Below are 12,364 nucleotides of genomic sequence, written 5' to 3'. Positions count from 1 at the left end.
AACAAATGTCATTTTATTGTTACAATATGACACTTCCTGACGTTTACACATGTCAAAAGTGGAATCAGATTTTCAGAGATCGCCGGTATGTTTAGCGTTGCAATAAAAATTAAGTAAGGATTTATACTATATTATTTAAACAATATTTAACAATTCTATATAATGTAAGTCCGTATTTTAATTGAAATTCGCTACTCAACTTGGTTTAAATTTATATTTTTTATAGATAACAATGGGGAAGACATCAAAGATAAATACTGGAGAAATGGTCTTAGCGGCAATAAAAAAAATGATGAAGAATACAGGTTGGACGACTCGAACAATTGTAAAATTCATTAAATTGGAATACAACATTAAAGATAATAAAATAAGTCGGAAAATCTCAAGGTACGACCAATTAATTTAATTGACAAAAATAGCGTATGTTTATTTGAATAATACATAAATTTTAATTGAAATTTAATATGATATGGATGGATATGGAAACAATAAACACTATAACTATTATAAGAATAATAGCATATATAATATATCTTAACCCGCTTCGGCGGTCTTGTGGATAGTTTATAAGCTTGTAGATTCCCGGATTCCAACTCCGGCTAACCTTAAAAAAGTTATTTGAGTTTTCTGTTGAAAATTTCTCATTAGCCTTGAGTTTAAAGTTGGTAAAGTTTACTCAGTATGATAAAAAAATATTTTTTAATAACTTTTCAGGGCCTTAAAACGCGGAGTAAAATTAGGTATACTTCAAATGGAAAGTGGAAGATACCGTTTGAACCATATGTCCCGCTTGGTGCGTCCTGTCGGCCGAGAGATACGCTTTCGTAATCGACAAAAATGTGAACGAACTAAGAGATCGTTACACCAATAACAATATCATATTACTCCGTTAAAATTAACATATTTGATTTTTAAATTGATTTGAATAAAATTTAATTAATTTTTTTTATACACTTATTTATTTTTTGTTTAAAAATGCAGATCATCAAACTGTTGATTGCACATCAATGTATTGCCTAGATCTCACTTATATCTTAGTTAAAATCAAATGAAATTTCTTTACTTAATATAGAAGCATTATACTTATTAATTGTCAAATTAAATACTACCACTGGGTTGGAAAAGAAAATACCCAGACTTAAGAAGAATCGGTGAATGAATCTCAGCGGATCATTGTTTTTGTCAATTTTATTATATACAAATATTCAATATTAAAAGATATAGGCAGGAGGCGATCGTTTAATTCAATATGTGCCATCAACCATGAATTCACTAATAGTATAATAACCTTTCACACACAAGCGTTCTTTAACAAATTTTTTTAAATTGCAACAGAGGCTTTTGGAACGCTCTCTGGGATCCTGTTGTAGAACTATTGTTACTGACTCTATGCAGTTGAATGCTATGAGTATCACATTTACTTATAAAACCATTAATACTTTTAGGTATATAACATTACAGAATAAATATTGAGAACCAATAGTTAATATTTTGATTTCTTTAAATGTATGCCTCAAGGATTGCTTGGGTACTTTTCTGCAGCGCAAATGTCGTTTAGATAGTGGCTACGTTACCCCAAAGCATAACATTACTTATTACTGTGAAAGTAACTTAAATATACTGAGCGAGCCGTATTCACATCGGTAAGTAACCTTTTTTTTACCGCTAATGTCGCAGAGCTTAGTCTCCACGTCAATCCGTTAATATGGGGGACCCATTGCAACTTAGACTCCACTGAATCCATCGATTCCCAATTAATAAGTACATCGTGCATATTTGGTGTACTAAATTTTACATTTCAAGTAGGAATAAATATTTTTGTCAGCTGTTCTCGTATCTTATCTCCGCAGCATACTCGGTTAGAAAAGTTAGACAACTAACTGATGTTGATACTGCTCGATTATACTTATAGTATACTTCGGTGAATTTCATAGCATTATGTCTTACGGCATTTAAAAGTATTTTCATACTGCAAAAAAGAGCCTTTAGATCTATTTATAATCTTGGAGCTTGAACTCCGTTCGGGATGTTTTAAATAGAATGGGTAAACTTACAGTTGCTTCACAATATGTATACAACAATATTTTGTATATTCACAATAATATCGATCTTTTCGAAAGAAACGGTAACATGATAATATGGACACGAGGAGGAAAGGTAAACTAATAACTCCTAGTTTCCGATAATTTTTCGAAATTTGAGTTTTGGAATTATTTATATAAATACACGTATGCATAAATTCTCAGAAAATAAATTATCTTAAACGTATTTTTTAATAACTTAAGCAATTATTATAATTTTAACTAGAATTTACTACACCGAAATGAAAATATGAAGAAATATTTTAATCTTGTATATATCCTTAAATTAGTATAAATAGTAATGAATACAAATATACAGGAAAGTAATATAAAAAAATTTGACGGGACAATAAAATACATTTGTCTGATGCATTCTTGCTAATCGTTATTTATATAATATAAAAACTATAAAAAATGCAATAAGTACAATAATAATAGTAATATTATACACTTAAAGCACAACTCACGGAGGTGAGTAATAAAGACAGCATCTTTTTTTATGAGGTGGTTCCGTACGTTGTTAGAACAATTATATACCTTGATTCAAAATTTACTACCTGTCGTCTAGTCTTAATCTCTTAATTCTCAAGAGTACAATCAATATCGATTAAAATATCAGTTAAGCAAAACAAGTTATTGAGTTTTCAATAAATTTATCAATCTAGTAGACATGCTAGGGTAGGTTAGCGTGTAATACTGCTATGGGTAGATGTCTCGATTTTTATATTAAACGTCAATATTTAAGGTTCAATACTCCAACATAGAAAATATATAGTTTTATATTTTTTATCTGGCATAGGTTACTTGCTTTATATGATTGGGAAATAAGAATTAGGTACCTATATTATACATATTTCCAATTGTTTTAAAATGTTATTAACATGTTATACCCCCAGAAATAGTAAGCTTATTCTAATTTCCGGTAGTGTATATAGGCATCAAAAAATAATAATAAGGAAGTAATTTATAACTGACGTCACAAAACATTCGATGTAATAATTAACAAAATATGCATCGTTCGCACTACCGCGACCGGGAATTTGAATTTGAGTTTGAAAATGGATTTCCTTTTCCTTCTTCGACATGGTATGTATTTCTTAATAAAATAGATGTAGAAAAAATTTCACTATGATGATACTGTAAAAAACAACTGATAATTAAATTCTTCCTAAAAATAAAAATAATGTAGCTTTATCAAATTATAGTAATAACTTTATCAAATAAAATTTCTGAAAAACAAAAAATATTTCATCTTTTTTTTAGTATATATATTAATTATGATTAAGGTTTTTTTTTTTATGGCACCTGATGGTAAGTGGTCACCACCGCCCATAGACATAGGCGCTGTAAGAAATATTAACCATTCCTTACATCACCTATGCGCCACCAACCTTGGGAACTAAGATGTTATGTCCCTTGTGCCTGTGATTACACTGGCTCACTCATCCTTCTATCCGGAACACAACAATACAGTGTACTGTTATTTGGCAGTAGAATATCTGATGAGTGGGTGGTACCTACCCAGACGGGCTTGCACAAAGACCGTCTGGGTTTAATCAGACTATTATATAATAATTATAACTTTAAGAGACAAGCATCAAAATATTGTATCAAAATTTTACAGTGGTCTCTTATATATTGTTTTTATAGACTCTGCTAGGAGTGCTGCTTAGCATTTTGTGCTGTTTCCTTTGAAGATCTAAAAAAATACCGTACAAAATAAATGCCATTATGCCCACTACACATTGTGCATTCTTCTTGTACGTCCGACAACCAGTATAAGCCTATTATAAAACCGCAAATTGACAAAAAAAGTGTTTGAAGTGGATTATTTTATCACGAAGAACCGCTTTAATAGTTTAAAAAATAAAACATCGTACTTATGTTTGTACAAAACATTTTATTAATTCTAATGACATTAACATTGAAAAACCCCAATCCATTACCCGCCACTGTAAGGCAAGGTTGGCAAAGTGTTTTGTTTACTTACATTAAAATTCATTAAATGTATTTTATCTTATATAAAAATCTATTTGAAAAAATCCTTGCCCATACTAAATAACCGCTCCGCTGGTAGATTTTGTTTGGTGAAGCGAAATTTAATGAATATGCAGAAAAGATAATTTAATTTTTATCTCATTTTAAGTTGAAGTTTACTTGTACTGCACGACATGTCGCTCTTGAAAAACTCCGGTGAAATTGAAACGAAGTTCATCCGAATTTCGTATTCGGTTAATCCACATTCGGCCCATGTCTAATAAAAATGTCATTGCTTAAGTTATCATTTTTTTTCAGATTCCCATCGGTTGAAAGCAAACGAGTATTGATGAGGCTATCAGCTCTGAAATATGTAAACGTCCAAAGCTTATCTATTCAGCTGACAAATCACGTGCGGGAGAAAATAGTAACAGTAGTGAAAGTAATAACAGAATTAACAATAACCAATAAGGTCAAATAAAAAATAATTTAAATTCAGACAGTCCGAATCATGATACATTAAAATATACCATAGATGAGGAGCTTATTGTTGTACCAATAGTTCAAGTAGTATTAGAGTTAGATTCAAGTGTAAGTGACTGTGATACTGAAAGTCTGTTAAGAAAGGATACTGAAGTTCAAAGGTTCAAAAATAATATAATATATTACTTAAAACAAAATATTTGGAAATGACCGACTGACATCGATTCATATCGTAAAAACATCAAACTGTTCAAATATTTTACTGGTTTTAAAAACCAATAGGTAACCAAATAATACGAAAAAATAATAATAATTACGGTCAGTAATATTACCAATTGTTGCCAATATGGAATCTAAAACATATGTCAATATATCCTTCACATAACATAAAATTAAGATTAACCTGGCCTATTAAATAATTTGAAGCTTGTGTAAAAAACCTTGATAAAAAGACATGTTACTAAATACAATATTATATTAAAGATAAAAATGTGGGAACTTAGTATTAATTGATTTCTAGGCAGGATATACAAAAAATAATCACTTTACTGACATACTCTTTCATATAATTTTCTACCACTTTAGGTGGTAATACTGAGTAAATACCGAACCGGTGTTAGTTATACATTTAATTCAACACACTAACATGATAATTTAAAAGTATTTTAATGAGCCTACATCAATACAGAATATTTTGATTTGATATATATCTACTACTGCCTCGAACTTATTTTATTTTTAATTTTCAGAGGAAACAAACTAAGTAAAAAGTTTTAATATAGAATGAGGCATATTTTATAACGTTAATGGTAAACTAAATAATAAACGTGTTTTTTTTTGTTTTTTCGTCAACATTATTAAACATTATTTATCGCTTGTTGTGGAACTCTACATAAAGTATCTGTAATCGTTTCCGAGAGCAATTTGGATTCAAGAAATCACGACTACTCAATTTAAATTATTGTTATATTCATATATTTAGATTCCACTGAACTGCTACAACGTTTTCTAGGTAGCTTTGATTACTTTAGTTTGATATTTATTTATGATAAACCGATATATTGATTAACTACTAAAAATACGTAATTACTTTCGTAAAAGGAACTTTTACGCATTATGACGTTTAAAATGGTAAGTAAATGTATATATTTACCTTTAATTTTTTACTGCATTCGTGGATGTATTTAACTTTTATTATGGTTTCAGATATACTTTGTAGGTTTGATATTGCTTGCTAATAGTTTATCATGTTTTCCTAATCGAACGCCGAAAAAAGAATCTTCGTGCAATTGGCCCTATATAACGAGATGTTTGACTAATTTTAAACCCATTTTTGATTTTAAACCGTAAGTATTTAAAAAATCTTTAAGGTTTAAACAAATACACATTAAGTATTTCCAGGTATTTTCCAGTTTTAGGTCTAAACTTAAATAAGGATAACGATAATAAACAAATGAATCGCATGCCCTTTTCTTTTCCTGTAATTAAGGAGAATGAACGCTCAGATTTTAGCAATAACGAAAAGCAGGATTCCCTTCACGTAAACGCTGACCAATCATCGAAAAATATATCTGAAGATAAAATTTATAAAGTAACGACTACAAATCCTAAAAGCAAAAATATTATTGATAACGATTTCATTGTATTTAACACGGAAACTAGTACTGGTAGTGAGATAAATACAGAATATACTACTTACTACGAAAACGATAATACAATAACTACAACTGAAGAACAAGATGTAAGTATATTATTGTAAATACGAAATATATCCCCGGGTAACTCCTAAAGAAAGCAAATAAGCAATCTTGAAATAATATTTCTTAAAGTTAAATACGTATAAAAAGGACACAGATAATTATCCTGAGTAAATTTAATAAAAACATAATTAAAAATTGTAAAGTATATCTTTAATAATATATTATTTTGATTTTATTATAGGTAACTACTGAAGAATTATCGTTTAGGTTATCGGATCTTCCACCAGCAGTGATAGCATCATTTCTGGGATAATTATTTCGAAATTTAAATAAATTTTATGTTTGAACTGGTTCGCTTGAACATTTTTCATGGCAAATTTCAGTATCAAGAAATATTTCAAAGAATGTCACCACATCTCGTAGATCATACATAGCGTGAGTGTTTAAGATATTTCCTTTATCGTCATAGTCCTTATACAACAAACTAGTTACTTTCTGTGTTCTTAAAGCATTGTCACCTTTCAAGATCAATACAGACCTCCGCTTGGAGTTCATCAATTTGTATTTTGTTCCATTAACTATTGGTTTAAATGTGCTATTTCTATAACAAAAAATATATTTATTAAGATAACTCTATATTATAAACAAAAATTTCTAATATATTCTTACATAATTATATTTATGTTTTTCATAATATATTAAAAACTGTTTTTTTTTTTTATTAATAGACTAAGTTTATATGTTGTAAGATGTATAAAGTACGTTTATAATAAAATATATTTAAATATAAGAGAAATATTATTATTAAATAGCGAGTTCGAGTTCGAGTTCGAGTTCTATAAAAATATTTTTTGGAAAATACAGATACCGCGTGTAAAATCCCCATAGCCAAGAATTACCCATATGTCACTCATATATTTTACGGCTACAGGCTACAAAGCTAAATCTATATTCGTGCAGTTCGTGTAGGTTTCGTACAGGTCTACGATAGACCCGTTAGAAACCTATCCACAATTACAGATCGTTAAAAAACATTGACTTTTTGGTTGACAACATGTATACGCAAAATTCGAATAATTGTGATATTTCGATATAAATGTTTGAATTCAAATAAATGTTCCAAATAATAATTTCGTGAACTAAACCACCCCTGAACTAAACCAATGGAAACTTATACACAATAAATTATTAAGAAATGATAAACTGTATTAGTTAAGTGTTAAGTATTTATTTTACTCGAGCGAAGCCGAGTTTTTTATCTAATGGGAAATAATTTGTTACGTGTAACGGTTTGCAGTTTTTTTTTTTTATTAAATTTTGAGTTATATTTCTGACAATGACAGTGACTACATAAGCAAATATGGATACAACCAAGACATTTTTATTGTTTTAATTAATTAATTGTCCCACTACGCTTTCTTGCTAGTAAAATAAACCAGTCAAGTCAAGGTCAAATTATCTTTTTAGTAGTTTCAATTATCTAGTTTCAAATAAAAACATCTATATTTGTGTATACAAAATTGGATTACGTTTATTCTCTATGTAGTAATTCTTGATTGATTCAAGGACATATAAATAACAATTTAAACAATCGTTTAACTTAAACGCTGTCCAAAATAGGCTGAAGTCGATGAACAAAAAGAGTAATTTTATGTGTCTCGTATTTTCATCGGATACAGTACGAAATTCTAAATACCAATAGGTTTTGATAAAAAATTTAATCCTACCTTCAAAATTCGAAATGGGTTTCCATGAAATATAATATGTTTACTGTAACGTCAATACCTTAAGTGAATAAAGTAAGAAACCTTTTACACTTTCATATAACACTAAATAACAGGGAGTACAGTACCCTTTCGAGGCATTTAGATATGCATGAACTCTTAAAATATTGAATTTAAATATCCTTATGTACGAGTATATTGTACGCAAACATTCAATAATATACTGACTAATATCTTTAAGATAACACACGCGATACTGTAAGATTAAAGAATTATAAAGACAACGCCATTTTGAAATTCAATGATTTTTGTTACAGAATTTAATGAATTTTATTTCAATAATATTGTTATTATAATAAATTTACTTATTTCTTTGTATAATACTAAATGTTATAAAATATTTATATATTTTATAACATTTAGTATATATGTTTAAAAATTGACGTTATAATAAAAGTATTGACGTTGTTATAAATATTTAAATATACATACATACATAAATGATAATATTGAAAGATACTCTTATGTTTAGATGAGACCTTCTCAATACAACTTTTTGAACTGCTACCACTACAGTCTACATGGTAAGATTTGGGAGCTGCTAACTTTCAACGTTTATCACTTTGTTTAATTACTATATATAAACATATATATTAATATAATATTATTATATATAATATTTGAGATTTTTATGTAACAGAAAACCAACCTGATCAACAGTGTTTTATTTTCATTTAAGTTTTCATCAGCGAATACATAATTATTGGTTTGCACAATAAAAACACTAAATAATATCTGAAATATTATAAAAATATTCAATATTCTAGATAATAATATATTTTTCGTTCTGTTACCTTTACTTATTTTACTTACGATTATTAATTGTGAAAAAAACATCTTGTAATTCAATCTATTGAAATTAATTCACAAGAAGTGAAACGAATTTCGTTCCATCAATTATTGGATGCAATGGTGAGTAAAATTAATTATTGTTCAGCTAATAAATTAAGTTACATTGTATATTTAAATTATTCTAGATGCTGTCCATATTAATGTTACGTAGCATGAATTAAAAAATAAAAAATAATGTTTAGGTTTTTTGCGTGCACTTTGTATTTTGTATCTCTAAATTATTTGTACTTATTACCGGACATTACACCATTAAAATTTCAGATCAAAATTGTTGTTTGTATCCTTTTATATGGTTGTATGACAGTCTTCTATTTTTAATATGTTTATTTTAAAGAAATTCGTAATTTGTTTTCGTAAATCATCTTCGAAAGTTCGAAATACAAAAAAATAAATAATATGTATTATATATGAACATAATGCACATTGATTTTAAATATCTTTACTTACTAAAGAAAACAACTAAAGAAAGCAATTTTGTGTTGATGTGTATTAATTCCTTCCTAAAGGCATGATGTCAAAATACACCGATTAAAACTATTTTTTTAAAAGTTTTTTTATTATATATGGTTATAAGTTAAAGTATATATATGTAGTTACATGTTAAGTACAATTAAAATAAGAAAAGGTTCTTTCAAATTATGATTTTAAAATGATTCTTAGCCTTGTATAAATTAAACCAATATGCTTTCAATCCAGTAATTGCTTGTAATATTTTACAGGCACGTATAAATTAAAATACTTTAAAACATCATTTTTTTATTTTATAAAGTTAGATACTAGTAGATTTGAAGATAAACTGTGATTACAAATTATTTTTAAGTAATTTCCATTTTTTTACTTGCCTTGATATATTGGCTGACTATTTGCAATATTAAATGACATATTATGCTCATACTAATTAACATAATTAAAATACTAAAGGCAATTCAAAGAAAAAAATAAGATATATCGATGAACTTTTATTACATATAACTTAATCTATTGCATAAATAATTGATTCAAATGCTACCTATAACAAAGCAGCGTCCAACTGACTAAAGGTACGTACAATTCAAACATGCTCATTACTTGAACTAAATCCTAACCGATTTACGCTACAGCGACCGCTTTCAACGGAGAATAGTCAAATGGATGGGTGATATTATTAATATATTATTAGTGTTGTGTGCACAAACACAGATTTAATCCATTCATCCATTCTATTCACTCATTTTTAATCCAATGAGAAGTTTCAAAGATATCCAAAGATAGGTCTGGAAGGAAGTAAGTAGAAAATGGTGGTAAGACGGGTTCATACAGGAGTGTAAAAAATAAATTCTAAAATATGAATTCCAAGCTATTCAGATACTCAGAATTACTTCCGACAGAAAAACAGACTTCGGGACCAGAACAAACTTGTGACTGAATCAACGGGGCACGACACTATACCATTTAACGAAACTGATAAAATAGACCCTATATAAATAAATAATATAACAGCATAATAATAATAGTATTAAAACTCTGATAGATTAGTAATTTGTATGTGTGTGTGTATTTTGAGATATTATTTAAAAAATATAATGATTATACTAAGTAATATTTAATTATTATAATAAAATATTACTTCTTAAATAACAATAATCAAATTAAAAATACGCATACATATAAACCAGAATCCTAAACGTCGTATTTGTTTTGCATGATTCGAATCTGCGTGAAATGTTAAAACCGGTTAAATGCGTTTTGAAACACGCGTTAAATAGGGTTACGTAGCTCGCAGTCGTAAACTACTAACAATATAATTTGATTTAAAACCCACTGACACATTTACTTAATGATAAAATTATAGAAATTAAATATTTCATAGTGCTTTATTTACATAAGAATTATTAACATCAAGTCCTTAAATATATACAAACTATTACTAACATTAGGTACCATTTAAGGCTTTAATAGTAAAAAATAGAACCAAAAATTAAAATTATACACATACCCAGATTTTTTGTACTGTTAAAAATACACTATAAAATCCAACTAAATTGTTGTATACATACGAACTTGTACACGAGTTAATATATTTTTTACAATTTTTTTTTATTGGTGTAACAAATGTTACGCTTACGACTTACCAAACTCGAACAAACTCACATTCGCATTTATAATATTTTATATATTATATAGAGCCACTTATCTAAACATTTCAGTATCGTAAGCCGCGCAACTACATCTATTATATTGGCAAGAAACTGACCCATCAGTAAAAGCTGTCCCGAGTACAATATTAGTGTCAGACAGACAGGCGGCCGGTCGTAAAGTCCACCAACACCTTTTTCTTGCAGTGTTTGCACACTCCCATTTAAATGTGAAATGATAAGCGAATTTTGATAACATTTTATTTATCACTCTCTACATCATTCGTAAAATTTGTTATCGAAAGACAATTGGTATATTTCTTTTAAAGAATATTGTAAATTTACGCGAGCTTATTTTATGTATAAATGTATTATTTACACTACAATACATTAGTTCGTACGTGATATCACCAATACAACACTTTCGTTAGCAATAAATGAAGGAAGTCGACACTATAGCCTCTTTCCAATACAAATATACATATATATTTTTGTTCTAATTTATCAATATGTACCACATATGCATTTGCTTTAAGAACAATGGACAAAAGCAAACAATTTCGAAACTAAAAAATGAAATTATAATATGTATTTTTGAGTAAGATTCGATTCAATCCGGATTCTTTTAATTCTTACGGATTGGCTGAAGCTCACCAGTGTAGGTTTGTACAAGCAGCATCATATACTATCTAATATATGACTTACAGTAGCGTCAAAGTTAATTCAATTGAACCTAAATAGAGTGGATAATAATTTATAGTAATTAAAATCGTTATGATACTTTTTATAAATTCCTAAATATCACATATTCATGAAAATATTTAAATATCAAAATTTATTGTTTGATTGAAATGTATATAATTCATACACAAAAATTAACACCAAAATAATAGGAAAAATATCATAATTGTCATTTTACTAATTACCACAATAAATTAAAATATTCAACTGTTTTTACGGAACCTTCTACCTGAATGTTTGCAGTTGCATAAAAGCGCTCAGGATACAACCTTATTTCGTGCCATCGTCAACAACATATTATACTTTGAAAGTTTTCGATTTTTTCGCGTGATAACGCTTGGTACATTACCCGTGGTAAAACATTATAATGACTTCAAATTCCTTATTAAAAGTTTTATTTTTGTCAAATATTCACGCAGCTTCATAAATATAAATAATAATTGTAAGTTGAATATTGTTAGGAATTTAGCTTGTTTGTATCTTAATTTTTCTTAAAATAAAAAAATAATAATTTATTACTCCTGAAATATTATAAAATAATATTTTAGTTTTTTATAGACTGATTTCTTCCTGTCCGATATTTGCTCGAGCGACCATCCTCACGACACTCAAGCCAACTGTGCGGAGCATAT

The 12,364-nt window shown here is 28.0% G+C and overlaps 1 protein-coding gene across 1 annotated transcript; it reads left to right on the top strand.

Moving 5' to 3' along the window:
• The first annotated feature begins 5,657 nt into the window (after nt 1-5,657).
• On the top strand, nt 5,658-6,822 carry LOC125064343. The gene is made up of 4 exons (XM_047671333.1): nt 5,658-5,672; nt 5,748-5,887; nt 5,943-6,282; nt 6,483-6,822. Exons 1-4 carry the CDS (start codon nt 5,658-5,660, stop codon nt 6,552-6,554), a joined length of 567 nt encoding a protein of 188 aa, XP_047527289.1. The 3' UTR covers nt 6,555-6,822.
• Nucleotides 6,823-12,364: the final 5,542 nt, after the last annotated feature.

This window comes from Vanessa atalanta, chromosome 5 (assembly GCF_905147765.1).
Source record: "Vanessa atalanta chromosome 5, ilVanAtal1.2, whole genome shotgun sequence".
Taxonomy (NCBI): domain Eukaryota; kingdom Metazoa; phylum Arthropoda; class Insecta; order Lepidoptera; family Nymphalidae; genus Vanessa; species Vanessa atalanta.
Note: the sequence above shows the minus strand (reverse complement) of the source record. Positions and strands in the feature narration are given on the sequence as shown.

Excerpts from the sequence above, each read along its gene's own strand:
- LOC125064343 (XM_047671333.1), top strand. Across the intron at positions 5,888-5,942 it reads CCCATTTTTGATTTTAAACC|GTATTTTCCAGTTTTAGGTC; the intron begins GTAAGTATTTAA and ends AAGTATTTCCAG. Across the intron at positions 6,283-6,482 it reads CTACAACTGAAGAACAAGAT|GTAACTACTGAAGAATTATC; the intron begins GTAAGTATATTA and ends ATTTTATTATAG.